General features: G+C 47.4%; 1 protein-coding gene across 1 annotated transcript in view; it reads left to right on the plus strand.

Moving 5' to 3' along the window:
• The window catches only part of LOC132571963 (mucin-3B-like), a 64,007-nt gene that overhangs the window by 22,509 nt on the left and 21,011 nt on the right, over positions 1-20,487 (plus strand). Inside the window, exons 8-11 of the mRNA XM_060238756.1 lie at positions 79-1,614; positions 4,408-8,575; positions 13,631-13,713; positions 15,677-15,836. Coding sequence (XP_060094739.1) covers positions 79-1,614; positions 4,408-8,575; positions 13,631-13,713; positions 15,677-15,836 — 5,947 coding nt within the window. The remainder of the gene's footprint in view (positions 1-78; positions 1,615-4,407; positions 8,576-13,630; positions 13,714-15,676; positions 15,837-20,487) is intronic.

Genomic DNA, 20,487 nt, shown 5'->3' on the forward strand with positions numbered 1-20,487 from the left:
ACCTCTCCAATCCCAACCGCTGAGGCTAGGAGCATCACAAGCCCAAAAGAAACAAACTCTCCTGTTCGAACCACTGAGGCTACAAGCATCACGAGCCCAAGAGAAACCAGCTCTGCTATCCCAACCACTAAATTCACTGGTGTCACCAGCCCTGGAGTAAGGAGCTCTCCTGTCCCAACCACTGATGCAACAAGCATCATCAGCCCAAGAGAGACCAGCTCTCCTGTCGCAACCAGTGAGGCAACAAGCATCATCAGCCCAAGAGAAACCAGCTCTCCTGCCCCAACCACTAAAGTCACTGCTGTCACCAGCAAAAGAGCGATGAGCTCTCCTGTCCCAGCTACTGAAGATCGTGGTGTCACTAGCGCAGGAGTAATGAGCTCTCCTGTCCCAACCACTGAGGGAACAGGCAACACCAGTCCAATAGAAACAACCCCTCCAATCCCAACCGCTGAGGCTACGAGCATCACGAGCCCAAGAGAAACAAACTCTCCTGTTCGAACCACTGAGGCTACAAGCATCACGAGCCGAAGAGAAACCAGCTCTGCTATCCCAACCACTAAATTCACTGGTGTCACCAGCCCTGGAGTAATGAGCTCTCCTGTCCCAACCACTGAGGGAACAGGCAACACCAGTCCAATAGAAAAAACCTCTCTAATCCCAACTGCTGAGGCTACGAGCATCACGAGCCCAAGAGAAACAAACTCTCCTGTTCCAACCACTGAGGCTACAAGCATTACGAGCCCAAGAGAAACCAGCTCTGCTATCTCAACCACTAAATTCACTGGTGTCACCAGCCCTGGAGTAAGGAGCTCTCCTGTCCCAACCATTGATGCAACAAGCATCATCACCCCAAGAGAAACCAGCTCCCCTGTCCCAATCACTGACGTCACTGGTGTTACCAACCAAACAGCAATGAGCTCTCCTGTCCCAACCACTGAGGGAACAGGCATCACCAGTGCAAGAGAAACAACCTCTCCAATCCCAACCGCTAAGGCTACGAGCATGACGATCCCAAGAGAAACAAACTCTCCATTTCCAAGCACTGAGGCTTTGCGTATCACGAGCCCAAGAGATACAAGCTTTCCTGTCCTAACCACTAAAGTCACTGGTGTCACTAGCCATGGAGGAATTAGCTCTTCTGTCCCAACGACTGAGGCTACAAGCATCACAAGCCCAAGAGAAACAAGCTCTCATTTCCCAAACACTGAAGGTACTGGTGTCACCAGCTCAGATGTAATGGACTCTCGTGTCCCAACAACTGAGGCAACAAGCATCATCAGCCCAAGAGAAACCAGCTTTCCTGCCACAACCCCTAAAGTCACTGGTGTCACCAGCCAAAGAGGAATGAGCTCTCCTGTCCCAGCCACTGAAGATCCTGGTGCCACTAGCCCAGGAGTAATCAGCTCTCCTGTCCCAACCACTGAGGGAACAGGCAACACCAGTCCAATAGAAACAACCTCTCCAATCCCAACCGCTGAGGCTACGAGCATCACGAGCCCAAGAGAAACAAACTCTCCTGTTCCAACCACTGAGGCTACAAGCATCACGAGCCCAAGAGAAAATAGCTCTGCTATCCCAACCACTATATTCACTGCTGTCACCAGCCCTGGAGTAAGGAGCTCTCCTGTCCCAACCACTGATGCAACAAGCATCATCAGCCCAAGAGAAACCAGCTCTCCCGTCCCAAGCACTGAGGCAACAAGCATCATCAGCCCAAGAGAAACCAGCTCTCCTGTCCCAACCACTGATGCAACAAGCATTATCAGCCCAAGAGAAACCAGCTCTCCTGCCCCAACCACTAAAGTCACTGGTGTCACCAGCCAAAGAGCAATGAGCTCTCCTGTCCCAGCCACTGAAGATCCTGGTGTCACTACCCCAGGAGTAATGAGCTCTCCTGTCCCAACCACTGAGGAAACAGGCAACACCAGTCCAATAGAAACAACCTCTCCAATCCCAACCGCTGGGGTTACAAGCATCACGAGCCGAAGAGAAACCAGCTCTGCTATCCCAACCACTAAATTCACTGGTGTCACCAGCCCTGGAGTAAGGAGCTCTCCTGTCCCAAGAACTAATGCAACAAGCATCATCAGCCCAAGAGAAGCCAGCTCCCCTGTCCCAATCACTGACGTAACTGGTGTTACCAACCAAAGAGCAATGAGCTCTCCTGTCCCAACCACTGAGGGAACAGGCATCACCAGTGCAAGAGAAACTACCTCTCCAATCCCAACCGCTAAGGCTACGAGCATGACGATCCCAAGAGAAACAAACTCTCCATTTCCAAGCACTGAGGCTATGAGTATCACGAGCCCAAGAAATACAAGCTTTCCTGTCCTAACCACTAAAGTCACTGGTGTCACTAGCCATGGAGGAATTAGCTCTTCTGTCCCAACGACTGAGTTTACAAGCATCACAAGCCCAAGAGAAACAAGCTCTCATTTCCCAAACACTGAAGGTACTGGTGTCACCAGCTCAAATGTAATGGACTCTCGTGTCCCAACCACTGAGGCAGCAAGCATCATCAGCCCAAGAGAAAGCAGCTCTCCTGTCCCAACCACTGAGGCAACAAGCATCATCAACCCAAGAGAAACCAGCTCTCCTGCCACACCCACTAAAGTCAGTGGTGTTACCAGCCAAAGAGCAATGAGCTCTCCTGTCCCAGCCACTGAAGATCCTGGTGCCACTAGCCCAGGAGTAATGAGCTCTCCTGTCCCAACCACTGAGGGAACAGGCAACACCAGTCCAATAGAAACAACCTCTCCAATCCCAACCGCTGAGGCTACGAGCATCACGAGCCCAAGAGAAACAAACTCTCCTCTTCGAACCACTGAGGCTACAAGCATCACGAGCCCAAGAGAAACCAGCTCTGCTATCCCAACCACTAAATTCACTGGTGTCACCAGCCCTGGAGTAAGGAGCTCTCCTGTCCCAACCACTGATGCAACAAGCATCATCAGCCCAAGAGAAACCAGCTCCCCTGTCCCAATCACTGACGTCACTGGTGTTACCAACCAAAGAGCAATGAGCTCTCCTGTCCCAACCAGTGAAAGAACAGGCATCACCAGTGCAAGAGAAACTACCTCTCCAATCCCAACCGCTAAGGCTACGAGCATGACGATCCCAAGAGAAACAAACTCTCCATTTCCAAGCACTGAGGCTTTGAGTATCACGAGCCCAAGAGATACAAGCTTTCCTGTCCTAACCACTAAAGTCACTGGTGTCACTAGCCATGGAGGAATTAGCTCTTCTGTCCCAACGACTGAGGTTACAAGCATCACAAGCCCAAGAGAAACAAGCTCTCATTTCCCAAACACTGAAGGTACTGGTGTCACCAGCTCAGATGTAATGCACTCTCGTGTCCCAACCACTGAGGCAACAAGCATCATCAGCCCAAGAGAAACCAGCTCTACCGTCCCAACCACTGAGGCAACAAGCATCATCAGCCCAAGAGAAACCAGCTTTCCTGCCACAACCACTAAAGTCACTGGTGTCACCAGCCAAAGAGCAATGAGCTCTCCTGTCCCAGCCACTGAAGATCCTGGTGCCACTAGCCCAGGAGTAATCAGGTCTCCTGTCCCAACCACTGAGGGAACAGGCAACAGCAGTCCAATAGAAACAACCTCTCCAATCCCAACCGCTGAGGCTAGGAGCATCACGAGCCCAAGAGAAACAAACTCTCCTGTTCCAACCACTGAGGCTACAAGCATCATGAGCCCAATAGAATATAGCTCTGCTATCCCAACCACTATATTCACTGGTGTCAGCAGCCCTGGAGTAAGGAGCTCTCCTGTCCCAACCACTGATGCAACAAGCATCATCAGCCCAAGAGAAACCAGCTCTCCCATCCCAACCACTGAGGCAACAAGCATTATCAGCCCAAGAGATACCAGCTCTCCTGCCCCAACCACTAAAGTCACTGGTGTCACTGGTGTCACCAGCCAAAGAGCAATGAGCTCTCCTGTCCCAGCCACTGAAGATCCTGGTGTCACTAGCCCAGGAGTAATGAGCTCTCCTGTCCCAACCACTGAGGGAACAGGCAACACCAGTTCAATAGAAACAACCTCTCCAATCCCAACCGCTGAGGCAACGAGCATCACGAGCCCAAGAGAAACAAACTCTCCTGTTCAAACCACTGAGGCTACAAGCATCACGAGCCGAAGAGAAACCAGCTCTGCTATCCCAACCACTAAATTCACTGGTGTCACCAGCCCTGGAGTAAGGAGCTCTCCTGTCCCAACCACTGAGGGAACAAGCATCATCAGCCCAAGAGAAACCAGCTCTCCTGCCACAACCCCTAAAGTCACTGGTGTCACCAGCCAAAGAGGAATGAGCTCTCCTGTCCCAGCCACTGTAGATCCTGGTGCCACTAGCCCAGGAGTAATCAGCTCTCCTGTCCCAACCACTGAGGGAACAGGCAACACCAGTCCAATAGAAACAACCTCTCCAATCCCAACCGCTGAGGCTACGAGTATCACGAGCCCAAGAGAAACAAACTCTCCTGTTCCAACCACTGAGGCTACAAGCATCACGAGCCCAAGAGAAAATAGCTCTGCTATCCCAACCACTAAATTCACTGGTGTCACCAGCCCTGGAGTAAGGAGCTCTCCTGTCCCAACCACTGATGCAACAAGCATCATCAGCCCAAGAGAAACTAGCTCCCCTGTCCCAATCACTGACTTCACTGGTGTTACCAACCAAAGAGCAATGAGCTCTCCTGTCCCAACCACTGAGGGAACAGGCATCACCAGTGCAAGAGAAACAACCTCTCCAATCCCAACCGCTAAGGCTATTAGCATGACGATCCCAAGAGAAACAAACTCTCCATTTCCAAGCACTGAGGCTATGAGTATCACGAGCCCAAGAGATACAAGCTTTCCTGTTCCAACCACTAAAGTCACTGGTGTCACTAGCCATGGAGGAAGGATCTCTTTTGTCGCAACCACTGAGGTTACAAGCATCACAAACCCAAGAGAAACAAGCTCTCATTTCCCAAACACTGAAGGTACCGGTGTCACCAGCTCAGAAATAATGGACTCTCGTGTCCCAACCACTGAGGCAACAACCATCACCAGCCAAAGAGAAAGAAGCCCTCCTGTCCCAACCACTGAGCAAACTGGTCTCGCTATCCCTGGAGCAAGGAGCTCAACTGTCCCAAGCACTGAGGTTACGAGCAACACCAGCCCAAGAGAAACAAGCTTTCTTGTTGCAACCACTGAGAGAACAGGCATCACTTCCAGCCTGGTTACCAAATCCATGGGCACTACTGTCTCAGGGCTGACAACCTCTCCAGTCCCTAGTACTGAAGGAACCAGCTCTACACATACAGAAACATCGAGTTCTCTGATTCCCTTCAGTGAAACTACAGGCAGCACTGCACCAGAGACAAGAAGCTCTTCCAGCTCAATCACCAAAGCCACAGACGCCACCAACCCAGGAGCAACAAACTTGCCAGTTCCAACTGCCCAAACCAAGGGAACTACCAGCCAAGGAGTGACAAGTTCTCCCAGTCTAACCACCAAAATTGCAGATGCCACCAGTACAGGAGCAACAAACTCTCCAGGCCCCACCACTGAAACCATAGGTACTTCCAGCCTAGAAGCTACACATTTTCCAGTTTGGTTCACTGGAGTTACTGGAACCACCAGCTCAGGAGCAACAAGCTCTTCAAACCTGACCCCAGAAGCGACAGGTATGACTAGCACAGAGGGGACAAGCTCTCCTGGCATAACCATAGAAACATCCAGCACAAGCAATCCTGGGTTAACAAGCTATTTCAGCCTGACAACTGAAGCCATTAGTGCCACCAGTCGAGAGGCAATGACTTCTTCCAACCCAACAACCAAAGCCACAACCATTGATGCTATAAGCCCCACCAGCCCAGAGGCAACAAGCTCTCCCAGCCCAACAACTGAAAACACAAGAACCAACAACCCGAGAACAACAAGCCCTTCAGTCTCAACTACTGAACCTATGGGCACTACCTTTCCACAGGCAACAGACTCTCCCAGCCCAACCACTGAAGCCATGTTCACCAGCAGGCTAGGAGTTACAAGCTCTCTGGGCCTGAACACTAAAGCCATGGGCACTGCCACCCTAGAGGCAAGAAGCTCTTCCACCTCAATGACTGAAGCAATAGGTGCCACCAGCCCAGGAGCAACAAGCTCTACAGTCCAAACCACTGAAGCCATGGGCATTCCCAGCCCAGGGGTGACAAGTTCTACAGTCTCCACAACTGAAGCCACAGGCACCATAGTCCCTGGAGCAACAAGCTCACCTGTCCCATCTACCGAATCCAGGGGCACTACTAGCCCAGAAGCAACAAGCTTTCCATTTCCAACTACCAAAGTCACAGGAAGCACCAGCCCAGGAGCAGCAAGATCTCCTGACCCAACCACTGAAGCTACAGATGCCACTATCCCAGGAGTAAGAAGCTCTATAGTCCCAACTATTAAAACCAAGGGCACTACCAGCCAGGGGGCAACAAGGTCTCCTAGCCTAACAACCGAACCTGCAGGTGCCTCCAGCACAGGAGCAACAAGCTCTCCAGTCCCAACCATTGAAAGCATGGGCACTACCAGCCCAGGAGCAACAAAGTCTTCAGTTTGGACTACTGAAATCACAGGAACCACCAGCCCAGAAGTGACAAGCTCTCTCAGCCTCACCATGGAAGCATCCAGCACAACCAGCCCAGGTGTAACAAACTCTCTCAGCCCAAAAAATGAAGTCACAGGTGCCACTAGCACAGAGGCAATTACTTCTTCCGGACCAGCTATCAAGACCACAGGCATCACCAGCCAAGGGGCATCAAGATCTTCCATCCCTATTACTGAAGCCAAGGATGCCACCAGCAAAGAGAAAACAAGTCCTCCCAACCAAAGCACCAAGCCCATGGGCACAACCAGCCCAGGAGCAACAAGGTCTCCTGTCCCAACCACTAAAGTCATAGGCACTGCCAGCCCAGGGGCATTGAGCACTCCCAGTACAGCAACTGAACCCACAGGCACCAACAGCCCAGGAGCAACAACCTCTCCAATCCATGCTACTGAAACCACAGGCACAACTGCCCCTGGAGCAACAAGATCTCCAGTACCAACTACCAAAGACATGGACACTAACAGCCCACATGCTACAAGCTCTCCCAACTGGACCACAGAAGCCACAGGCACCACCAGTACAAGGGATACAAGTACTTCCAACCTGACTACCAAAGCTACAGGCACTACCAGCCCAGGGGTGACAACTTCTCCTGGCCCTACCACTGAAGTAATCAGCTCTATTCACACAGGAGCATCAAGCTCTCCTGTTCTAATCAGTGAAGCTACAGGCACTACTACCCCAAGGATGAGAAGCTCATCCAGTTCAATCACTGAAGTCACAGTCTCCACCAGCTCTGGAGTAACAAGCTCTCTCATCTTGAGCACTGAAGCTATGGGCACTACCACCCCAGGAATGACAAGCTCAACCAATCCAACCACCAAAGCCACGGGCACCACTACAGGGTCTGGAGTCCCAACCACTGAACTTATGGGTGCCACCAGCCCAGGAATAGCAAGTTCCCTAGTTCCAACCTCTGAATCCATGGGCACTACCAGCCAATGGGCTGCAAGCTCTCCCAACTTAACCACCAAAGCCACAGGTGCCACCAGTCCAGGGGAGAAAAGTATTTCCAGCCCAGCAACTGAGACCACAGGAACCATCATTACCGGAGTGACAACCACTCTCAGCCCAACCACCAACAGGACCAGCTCCACCAGCATAGGAGCAACAAACTCTCCAATGCCAGCCACCAAAGTCACAGGCACTTCCACTCCAGGGATGAGAAGCTCTTCTATCTTGACCACTGAAGCCACAAGCACCACCAGGCATGGAGCAACAATCTCTCCAGTTCCAGCCACTGAAGCTACAGGCACTTCCAACCCAGGGGAGAGGAGTACTCCCAGCTCAACAACTGATGCTATGGGCAGCACCACCCCAGGGGTGACAACCTCTCCTGCCCTCACTGCTGAAAGATCTAGCTCCACCAGCACAGGAGCAACAAGCTCTCCAGTTCCACCAACCAAAGCCACGAGCACCACCAGCCCAGGTGCAACAAGGTCTTCCAGCACATCTTTCAAAGCCTCGGGTACCACCACTTCAAGGGTAACAAGTTCTTCCAGCCCAACCACTGAAGCACCCAGCAGAACCAGCCCAGGGGCAACAAGCTCTCCGAGCCTGATCACCAATGTGCCTAGCACCAGCAGCCAAGGAGTAACAGGCTCTCCAATCCCACCCAGCAAAAGTTTGGGCACAACCAGCCCATGGGCAACAATATCTCCCAGCTCGACCACTGAAGCTATGGGGGTATCCAGTCTAGGGTCAACAAGATCTCCCATCGCCACTGACACCACCAGCCCAGGGTTGACAAGCTCTTCCAACTCAACCATCAGAACTACAATTGCCACCAACCCAGGGATGACAAGCTCTCCAGGGAATTATTCTGTGACCACAAGCACCCAAAATGTAGAGGCATCTTCAGCACCTACAACAGTGGAAACCACTTCAACTAACATGACTACTCCAATAATAACCACTACAAGTAAGGCTAACTTCTATTTCTTTTGAATCAATTGGTGTTTCCTTCATCATTAATTCCAGGGGTTGTTTTGTAGAAAAAAAGGTGCAGGATCTCAGTAGCATATCTCATTTGCATATGCCCTGGGATCGGAGTGCAGCGGGGAGAGAACTTCCCACTGGATGCAGACCATAGCTGGAGGTTCAGGAGCTGTGCTTCTGTGAGCTCCTGCTGAATTTAAGCCCTGCTTAATTCTTCCTTCTATAAATTCTCTCTTGTTTTGTAATTTCAATCAAAAAAAGAATGTTTCCCTCTCCAGTCATACACTTTTTAAAAGAAGCTTGTTATCTTTTAAAAGAAGACAACAACACATTCATATTTCCAGGTTCTTTCAGTAGAGGTCCCCAACCTTTCTGAACCTTGAGACGCCTTTAAAATTCTAAAACTGCATGGCAGGCACAGTCCTAAAATGGCTGCTGCAGAGAGTGGACCCAGACACAAAATGGCTGCCACAGCTTACTTTCAGTCACATAGTAAAGATCCTTGTGCTATGGTGGTAGTAATTAACATGTGGAATTCACTGCCATATAGGGTTGCCAAGTCCAATTCAAGAAATATCTGGGGACTTTGGGGGTGGAGCCAGAAGACATTAGGGGTGGAGCCAAGATCAAGGCTGTGACAAGTATAATTGAACTCCAAAGGGAGTTCAGGCCATCACATTTAAAGGGACGGCACACCTTTTCAATTCCTTCCTTCCATAGGAAATAAGGAAGGATAGGGGCACCTTTTTGGGGGCTCATAGAATTGGACTCCCTGGTCCAATCTTTTTGAAACTTGGGGGTATTTTGAGGAGAGGCACTAGATGCTATACTGAAAATTTGGTGCCTCTACCCCAAAACACAGCCCCCCCCCAGAGCCCCAGATACCTGTGGGTCAATTCTCCATGATTTTCTATGGGAATAAATATCCATTGGGAATAATAGAGTTCCCAGCAGACATTTCCCTCCCCTCCCCCTGCTTTCTGATGACGCTGAAGTGGGGGGAGGGTCTCCAAATTGGGGGTCACCTGCCCCCACCTGGGGATTGGCAACCCTACTGCCACAGGAAATGGTGGCAGCTACAAGAACACACAGCTTCAAGAGTGGATTGAATAAACAAATGGAACAGAGGTCCATCATTGGCTATTAGCCACAAGGTTTGGGGCAGTGATGCTCTGTATTCTTGGTGCTTGTGAGGCAACTGGAGGGCTTCTGGAATTCTGGTCCCACTAGTGGACTTTAGGGTTGCTTGCCAGGTCTGTGCTGGAAGATACCTGGAGACTTTGGGGTGGACCCTGGAGAGGGCAGGGTTTGGAGAGGGAAGGGGCCTCAGCATGGTGCAATGCCATAGTGTCCACCCTTCAAAGCAGTCATTTTCTCCAGGGGAGCAGATCTCTGCCAGCTGGAGATCAGTTGTAAAAGCAGGAGATTTTTAGGCCCCACCCGGAGGCTGGCAACCCTAGTGGACTTCCTGATGTGTTGGATATTTTAACAAACTAAAAGGGAACCACACAGCGCACACATATAAATCAGTAAGAAAGTTTACTAATAACATTAGGACGGGTTACATGAGAGGATAAAAAAAATTGTCTATCTATCTAGCTACATCTTTCTAGTTACTGTTTATTCCAAAATGGATTCTAGATCTTAGAACAAAGGGAGCAGGAAGAAACCCCTAAATGCATTCATGCAAAGTATCAAGTAACACAGCCTAACTATGAATTGATCCATGACCAGGCTAAAGGTCACTTCATCATGAATAGGACTTCCCATTTTAAAGCGGGAACTTCCACTTGGTGTCTCGTAAGTTCTAAGCTAACTAACTACAATTAGCGTACACAAACAGGTTAACTCTTTCATGTCATCAGGAAGTGAACATGCAAATACTCCAACATGATGGCACCTGGGTTTTGGCCACTGTGTGACACAGAGCGTTGGACTGGATGGGCATTTGGCCTGATCTAACATAAGAATGTAAGAGAAGCCATACTGAATCAGGCCAATGGTGCATCCAGTCCAACACTCTGGCCGTTTTCCCACTGACCTTACCCCGGAGCGACGTCCCTCTTTACCGCGCAGCGCCTGCGCGGATTTCCCCACCCACTGCTGCGCAGAACCAGGAAGAGCCGCGGCTTTTGCGTCGCAGATGTAAACTGGTTTTTAGCGGTTTACATCTGTGACGCAAAAGCCACGGCACTTCCTGGTTCTGTGCAGCAGTTGGTGGGAAATCCACGCAGACGCTGCGCGGTGAAGAGGGACGTCACTCCGGGGTAAGGTCAGTGGGAAAACGGCCTCTGTGTCACACAGGGGCCAAAAAACCCAGTGCCATCAGGAGGTCCACCAGTGGGACCAGGACACTAGAAGCCTTCCCACTGCCCCCCACAAGCACTAAGAATACAGAGCATTCCATCTATAGCAGGGGTGTCAAACATGCGGCCCAGGGGCCAAATCAGGCCCCCGGAGGGCTCCTATCAGGCTCCCAAGCAACTGGCCCTTGTCTGCTTCCTTCTCCCTCTCTCTTGCTTCCTTCTGTGTTTCAGCTTGCTTTGCAAGGCTTGCACAATTGCACAGGAGCTACAGCTCAAAACCTCGATTTTCACCATTGGTTGAGGCTCTTCCCCCTCCTGGTCCCCTGGGAAGGGAGGGAAAGAACCACAGCTTCCTTTGCCCAGTTTCCTGGATCCCATGGGAAAAATACAAAGAAAGCACCTTTAAGACCAACGCTAATGTTTTAAGCATGTTTTATTTTTATTTTTTTTAAATAGACTTTAGTCGTGTTCATCTGTGTCCTTTAAAGTTTGTATCTCTGCTACTTAATCTTAAATAGGTACACACGTGGCTCAGCCCAGCCCAACAAAGTCTCATTTGTGTCAGATTCAGTGTTCATAAAAAATGAGTTCGACACCCCTGTGGCTAAGAGTCACTGATGGACCTCTGCTCCATATGTTGATCCAATCGCCTCTTGAAGCTGGCTATGCTTGTAGCTGCCACCATCTCCTGTGGCAGTGAATTCCATGTGTTTATCACTCTTTGGATGAAGAAGTACTTCCTTTTGTCCATTCTAACCCAACTGCTCAGCAATTTCATGAAGTACCCATGAGTTCTTGCATTGTGAGAAAGGAGGAAAAGTACTTCTTTCTCTGTTTTCTCTATCCCATGCATAATCTTGTAAACCTCTATCATGTTGTTTCTCCAAGCTAAAGAGCCTTAAGTGTTTTAACTTTTCTTCATAGGGAAAGTGTTCCAACCCTTTAATCATTCTAGTTGCCCTTTTCTGCACTTTTTTCAAATGGTATAATGTCTTTTTTGAAGTATGGTGACCAGAAATGTATACAGAGACACATTTCCCATGCTATCTAACTAGGAGATAGCTGCAGATGCCATCTTGCTTCTCCAACTTGTGGGGGCGGAGACAGAGGGGAGAGCAGTAGAGGAAAAGGGATGGAAGGAAGTTGCTTTTCCCTAAAGCGTGTTGATCTGCATTTCAAAGGGAGTCAGCAACAATAGAAGGTAAATTGGGAGATGCTTAGTGTCTGCCTGTCTGCCTGCAACTCTGATCACTCGCCTCTGGAAGCTGAGACACTGCACCAATTGGCCTTCTGATTGGAAGACTGCCTTTTTGGAAAGAACAGTTTGTTCAAAAAGCTGGGAACAGAATAGCAACACTCCTAGGAAATAATGACGATGATCAGCTTCTCAGCAGAGTCAGTGAGCAAATTAACCTGCTGAAGGGAGGGCTCACAGGACCAGACCATCACTGGGCTCTACTGACTTTAAAAGGAAGAAGTACACATTACCAATTAATCTGAAAGACTCCCCCCCACCCCCGAGATCATTTTTTCCCAACATGTAATCAGTGAGGCTATGATTTGAATCAGTCACATTGGAACTTCCTACTGGAAGAGCAATTTTAATCTTCAAAGTCCAGCATATTACTATAGCCAGCCAACTAGACAAGCCACTGGTTTGGCCCAGCTGGGTTCTTCTTACTTTTGAATAGTAGGCATATCATTGAACCAAGAACTAGCTTCACAGACATCAATAGCTAGACATGCCAATCCCCAGGTCTCAGCGGGGGATCTCCCACTTTTACAGGCTCCTTCTCACCCCCAGTTGGCTGGCTGGCAGGGGGAAGCTTCGCCCCAACAGCCACCACGTGCCTTTCCACTTTGGAAGACTTAAGAAGATGCTAAGGCTTGCTTTTTAGACAGTGTGTCTGTGCCTTTAAATCTAGAAGCCAGGCTGAATGGGGGCGGGGTGAGCTGGCAGAACAACATGGCTGTTCCCAGTGAGGTGTGAAGCTGTAAAAAAGGAAAGAAGCAGCCCAGACCCTCCATTTGTTTTATAATCTTTTTAGAAGTCGTTTGTATAGGAAAGAGTAAACTAGAACCTTTGGTTTCCCGGTGTTAATTTGAAGAACTTGAAATATCAGCAACTTGCGAGTAAATTGCCCTAGTGAGACCACACAAGTGTGGGATTGCAAACTGTTTATTTTGGCTTCTCTATCTCTCTCCAGTTTGGTGTAGTGGTTAAGTGTGCGGACCCTAATCTGGGAGAACCGGGTTTGATTCCCCACTCTTCCACTTGCACCTGCTGGAATGGCCTTGGTCAGCCATAGCTCTGGCAGAGGTTGTCCTTGAAAGGGCAGCTGCTGTGAGAGCCCTCTCAGCCCCACCCACCTCACAGGATGTCTGTTGTGGGGGGAGAAGACATAGAAGATTGTAAACTGATCTGAGTCTCTGATTCAGGGAGAACGGTGGAGTATAAATCTGCAATTCTTCTTCTTCTCTCTCTCTCTCTCTCTCTCTCTCTCTCTCTGTACACAGGACATGCTGTTGCTTGGGGATGAGGACTGTATTTGGGGAACTGCATTGCTGTATTTTTACTTATTTCTTTTATGGAATGTGCAAGTCTCCTACCTCCACTCTCAAAGTCCCCATATAGTTTCTGAGTTAGACTTGGCAACCCTATCAATAGCACTGAAAAAAGCTTTTTAGCTACTTTGAATAAACATTTGTTCTCTTTTTCTTCATCCCTGCAGAAAATGATTTTGAATGCATAACCATTATACTCATCCTTGCCTCTATATTGGGTTTACTGGTCCTGAGTTTCCTCGCCTGTTTGGTAAGAATTAATGGCTACCATCAGCAGATAGGGAAGGGTGGGCAATGCAAAGATACAAGTGATGAATATATATGTGTTGTAAATGGTGGGATCTCCACCAATGCAGAGATAGTCAATGGAGTATATTTCTCCATTATGTGTCCGTTGGTTATGTCCTTGGTGGCATTGACTCCTAGGACTGGGCACAGAATTTCCCCTCCTCAGCCATCAGGCGCCAGTCTATTCAAAGAACAGAACATACATTGAATCTCTTTCAATGAATGTGCTGCTTTGGATTGCAGGGGTGGATGGTTTAAATGCCAGTCACCTTGAGACCAGTGATGGCACCCACTGGTCTGCTGGTTGGGGTGGGGGAGCTGGTCACCTTGAGGCCAGCGGTGGCACCTGTTGATCCACTGGTCAGACCAGGAGAACTTTTAAAGATCTCTCCCTATATATAGAAAACTAGCCTGATGGGGACTAGGCTCAAATGTCTTTCTGATAGGATAATTTTATTTATTTTATTAATTTTGAATATTTCTATGCTGCCTCTTTAGAGTTCTACTGGAGGCCCCTTATACTGGGGAAAAACAGTATTTAAAAAGAACCATTTACACATAAGTAGCATTAAAAAAAACTTGTCCATAAAATTTAGCGTTTACAATATGACTGGGAGGAGGAAAGCAATGGGACTTGTGGGTCCCTGGTCTACCTCAGATGTTAAGCTTGAGAAGAGTGTCTGACTGTTGGATGCTAGGAACAAACACCAGGATGCTGTTGTTACATCATATCCTGCTTATAAAATTTGTACCTGGTGGGCCATCATTAGACACAGAATGCAGGACAAGATGCATCCTTGATGTTGTACAGCAGAGCAATTCTTATGTTCATATGAAGTTACAACTACAGCTGGACCTGAGAAATTGTTCAGAAATTCAGGATGAAAAGTGGGTGATGGGTGGGTTTGTGACCTACAAAATATCTCCCACAAAACAATCCCCCTAGCAACTTTTCTCAGCTCTTCTGTGGCTGTTCATAATGATGGTCTGCCTCTCTGCTCCTGTATATTTTGTGTCTTGATATGGTTTTACCTTAGAGTTTCCACTGAATCCTAGAGTAGTGTGACATCACTTCTGGATTCATCCCTGAAATGTCATCATACTGTCTCCATGATGGCATTCATTCTTCATCCCCCTCCCTACAGCCTACCAAGTGGCAACAGAGGTGGGGGTGGGGAGGTTTGCTTTAAGACAGTACCATAGCCAAGATTTTTTTTTTCTGTTGGGGCCTGGCAAGAGGCAGTTTTTAACACAGTGGAGCTTCTGGCAAAACCTGCTAAGTGGATTGGGCTGTGCAAAGGAATGGAGAGGTTGCTCTTGTTTTGTTTTGACTGAGCAACTGACATTTTTCCAGGTCAATTTCAACCCTTTAGAAATGCTAATGACCTCTCCAGCCAGAGACAGTGGGTCACTTCACACCTAGAAGGTGACAGCTAGCAGGGAAATGAAAACAGCTTTTACCTACAAAAGGGATTTCCCCCTCCATCTCGCTGTCTCTCATACCAGAGCAGACATGGCATAATCAATCTTCCAGCTGGGCTGGACAAACTGGGAAGGGAGTGTTGCTTAACCCTCTCATAGCTATGGGCCTGCTGGCAGGAAGTCTCCTGTTAGGCAACTTGATTAGGCAACAGGGGGACATTACCCCATGCAGTGTTCCTGGGGTGCACACAATGTGGAAAGAAAACAAAGTCCTCCTGGATGAGCTAGGCAACAGGGAGATGTAATCCTTTTCTCCTGTCCACAAGCAAACTTCATACAGATTTAATGACACCCCACCCCCCACCGCTTCCCAAAGCATCAACAAAAGAACACTACAACTTTGCAGCCTGCACATGAGAATACAAAATAAGGCTTAGTTACAAGGTTTTCCTGTTTCAGTTTCCACTCTGCCTCACTATTCTTTGCATTGCTGTCTCTTGCAGCTCATCTACTTCCTGAGGTCTGCCATATCTCGTTCGACATCTTACAATGTTTATGACAGTCACTTTAGGGATTACAACTTGGAAGGAAATGGTGGCACATGGATGCCCCGTAACTTCCCGGATTCTGGCCATCCAGGGAACAATGGCAACTATATGTCCAGTAACTTCCCAGATTCCAGCCACCCAGGGAACAACAGCAACCAGATGCCCCAATCCTTCCTGGATTCCAGCCACACACAAAAAAACAGTGACTGTATCTCCCTGAACTTCCAGGAATGAACCCAGGAAAGGAGCAAGCTTAATTACAACAAAAGCAATTATGCCTTCGTATAACAGGAGCTTCTTGGGATATTTTCTTCTTTGGTGTTCTTTCCATGTTATGTTAAGACTTTGCCTTCATTATCAAATTGTCATTTGCTGAGCTGCTGCTAGGGGTGCCAGTGTTCTCCTATCCTTTGGGTGGGCTCTTTTGCATTGAACAGCTGCCCAACAAGCTGAAAGTTAGCAAGTTTTCTACCAAGAAGAACAGCAATAAGAGCTCAGTCTTCTGAATTTTCCCCAGTACCTATTTTTTAAAAAAGGTATAGGTAGTCTCCTGTGTAAGCACCAGTCGTTTCCGACTCTGGGATAACGTTGCATCATGACGTTTTCACAGCAGACATTTTACAGGGTGGTTTGCCATTACCTTCCCCAGTCATCTACACTTTCCCCCCAGCAAGCTGGGTACTCATTTTACTGACCTCGGAAGGATGGAAGGCTGAGTCAACCTTGAGCCAGCTACCTGAACCCAGCTTCCACCAGGATCAAACTCAGGTTGTGAGCAGAGAGTTTGGACTGCAGTACTGCAGCGTTACCACTCTGCACCATGGGGCTGCTGTACCTGTTAAAGGCACAGACAAAAGTTGTCAGCCTAACTGCTACACATTTTTTAAAAACTTCTCCTAGATGCATGTAAGACAATCTTGCAGAAATATAAAGTGTTTTCAAGTCAAAACTGACTTATGGTGACACTGTGGGGTTTTCAAGAGACATTCAGTGATGGTTTGCCAGTGCCTGCCTCTGTGTCACAACCCTGATATTCCTTGGAGATCTCCCATCCAAATATAAGCCAGGGCTGACTCTACTTAGCTTCCAAGATAAAAAAAAAGGACTACAGTTCTAGACCCAATAGATCAGCCAGTGCTGATTCTGTTACTCCTCAGGAATGCCTGGTTCAGTTGGTCTGTGACTAACACTGCAGTTCTAAGCACAGTTACACCCTTCTAAGTCCACTGAAGTCAGTAGGCTTAGACGGGTGTAACTCTATTGAGGAGACGTGCTACCTCTGAACATTGCTGGCTTTTCGTGGTGAAATTTACCACTTAAAATGCTTTTTTAAAAAAAGTTATACCCATGGGTGGCCCAACTGTGGCTCAGGAACCACATGCTGCTCTTTCGCACAAATTATGCGGCTCTCGAAGCCTCCACCACCCTGCATTTGTCTCTTTAAAACCCTTCTCAAAGCCAAGCCAGCTGATGTGGGGGGCTTGGATAATTCATTTAAAGTTGCTTTCTTTTCATCTCATGAGCTGGCAGGCCAGAGTGAGTCCAGTCACATTCATGTCTTGTGGCTCTCAAATATCGGACATTTATGTGGCTCTTACATTAAGCAACACCCCTGGCTTATACTGTTGGTGCTCAGAATGTTCATGAAACAATTAGTTCATCAGGAGATATTTGTAAAGAAGTACTTCCCAGTGGCTCCATTGAATGGAGTTCAAGTACTTTGAGAGGGAGTGGGTGACTTTTCCTTTTGCTAACAGCTTCACGAGCAAAACTACAGAATGTCAAAAAAGACATGGACTTATAGGGACCAATGGGAAGCAGTCCTACTCAGAAGTAATGCCGTGTTACTCCCAGGAAAGTGTCTTTAGAATTGCTGTCATAGTTAATTCTTCTCCATAGAACCCCTAGCTGACTCAGGACTAACCAGTGGGAACCAAGACCTTTGGTTCTTGGCTGATGGGATAAAGAGGGCTAAAGTAGGGAGAGAATGCTGGATCAGGAACTTCTCTTTACGGTTGTGATCATTCTATCTTACCAAAGATTCAGATGTTGCACTGAGTAAATTGGTCTGCCCTTTGTTTTTCCCAGTGGCAGCCTGAAATTTTGCTCCATTTGCTTTATGTTTTATTCCTGTAATATTTATTGATCTGTATGTTTGTGTCAAGGGATTATAGTCCAATTCTACAGTGTTTCTATAATAAATGTATATAAAGAGTATTATTTCATTCAAAATGGTGCTTACTCAGTAAAATAAGAAACACCCACCCACCACATAATTTTCTGGGATGCTTAAGGGGGCCATGATGACAGTCACACAGATGCTAAAGCTCAATATCCCTTTTGTTTGCAATGCATTTTTACCACCTTTTACTGTCATATTCAGCCTTGTGGCATTTAGCATCAGTGTGAGCTTTTGGCATGATCTGGGGTGTTTTGCCTGGCTTGGTTGTGTTATGGTATACCATACAGCAGGGGTGTCAAACATGTGGCCTGTGGGCCAGATCAAGCCCCTGGAGGGCTCCTAGGAGGTCCACAAGCAGCTCTCTGTTGTCAACTTCCTTCTCCTTCTCTTGCTTCCTTCTGCATCACAGCTTTCTGTGTCAGGCTTGCTTAATCAAGCTACAGAGCAAAGCCTCTGTTATCTCCATTGACTAACATAAGAACATAAGAGAAGGCATGTTGGATCAGGCCAATGGCCCATCCAGTCCAACACTCTGTGTCACACAGTGGCCACAAAAAAAACAACAACAAGTGCCATCAGGAGGTCCACAAGTGGGACTAGAAGCCCTTCCACTGTCCCCCCCCCAGCACCAAGAATACAGAGCATCATTGCCCCAGACAGTTCCAACAATACGCTGTGGCTTATAGCCACTGATGGACCTCTGCTCCATATGTTTATCCAATCCCCTCTTGAAGCTAGCTATTATTGTAGCTGACACCACCTCATGTGGCAATGAATTCCACATGCTAATCTCCTTTTGGGTGAAGAAGTACTTCCTTTTATCCATTCTAACCCGACTGCTCAGCAATTTCATTGAATGACCACAAGTTCTTGTATTGTGAGAAAGGGAGAAAAGTACTTCTTTCTCTGCCGTCTCTATTCCATGCATAATCTTGTAAACCTCTATCATGTCACCCCGCAGTCAACGTTTCTCCAAGCTAAAGAGCCCCAAGCGTTTTAACCTTTCTTCATAGGGAAAGTGTTCCAACCCTTTAATCATTCTAGTTGCCCTTTTCTGGATTTTTTCCAATGCTATAATATCTTTTTTGAGCTGCAGTGAACAGAATTGTACACAGTATTCCAAATGAGACTGCACCATTGATTTATACAGGGGCATTATGATGCTGATTATTTTCAGTTCCCTTCCTAATAATTCCCAGCATGACGTTGGCTTTTTTTATTGCAATCACACACTACTGTCTTGACATTTTCAGTGAGTTATCTACCATGACCCCAAGATTTCTCTCTTGGTCAGTCTCTGCCAGTTCACACCCCATCAACTTGTATTTATAGCTAGGATTTTTGGCCCCAATGTGCATTACTTTGCACTTGGCCACACTGAACCACATCTGCTCACTCACCTAGCCTCAACAGATTCCTTTGGAGTGCCTCACAATCCTCTCTGGTTCTCACCACCCTGAACAATTTAATGTCATCTGCAAATTTAGCCACTTCACTGCTTACTCCCAACTCCAAATCATTAATGGACAAGTTAAAGCAACTTATGTACAAAAGTTTGCAATTCCCAGCTATATCATATTTTCCTCTAGGTTTTAAACTCAAAGCATTGACCATGAGATTTCCATAATGAATGTCAGTAAATCTAAAGTAGGTTTGCAACTTACGGATACACACCTGAGCAACATATGAATGTGGTGAACATGAAACAGCATGGAAATGGGGAGGACCCACATTTTGGTAGCTGCGGTGTTAGTCATAAATGTACTCCTCACTAATGCATTTCTAGATAATGCATACTCTTCTAGATGTTCTTAGTCCTAAATTAATATTTTCTGGAGGGTTAAAGCATGACAAACACCAACTATTTCACTTAATGAGGGTGTTCACAGCATATAATAATTTATTTGATTGCTCCCAAATGAGTGCTCTAAAGCTCAGATTATACTATTAGAGAATATAAGGAAAGCTCCTTAGATTCATATTCTCATCTCATCTAGTCCATCAACAGGTTTTCCACATAGCCCAGTCAGATGCCCCAGAAGATCCACAAGCAGAGCACAGAGAATGACAGTTAACAGGAATTCCAGCATATAGTACTTCTGAACATAAAGGTCTGATTGTGTCATCATGCTTAACAGCTACAGATGGATCAGTTCTCCATTTATCACATTCATTAACTGCTGCACAAAGATGAGTAAGGGAGATTTATCTAAGTCAGACAGTTTACTAGATATTTTTAAACATCAATATTCCATAGGTGATGTTAAGACGCACATTGTTGTCTATATTATATAATGATTAAAAACAGAAATGGGGAGAGAATGAAGACTTTTATCTAAATACACTAGACATACAGATAAGCACTGTACAGATGACAACAGGGTTTTATTTTGGAGGAAGTGTCCTAACCCTTAACTCCCTGTTAGTTTGGCATGAGCTGTGTTTGAATGGAGTAAATATTTGAACACACAACTGTCCATTCCTTCCTTGCATTACAGCCTCTAGAAAGCCCCTGGAGAATACAAGAAGCTGAAAGAGGAAATTTCATCCACAGATATGAATAAAACGGAAGCATAGTTCAGTA

This window comes from Heteronotia binoei, chromosome 5 (genome assembly GCF_032191835.1).
Source record: "Heteronotia binoei isolate CCM8104 ecotype False Entrance Well chromosome 5, APGP_CSIRO_Hbin_v1, whole genome shotgun sequence".
NCBI lineage: Eukaryota > Metazoa > Chordata > Lepidosauria > Squamata > Gekkonidae > Heteronotia > Heteronotia binoei.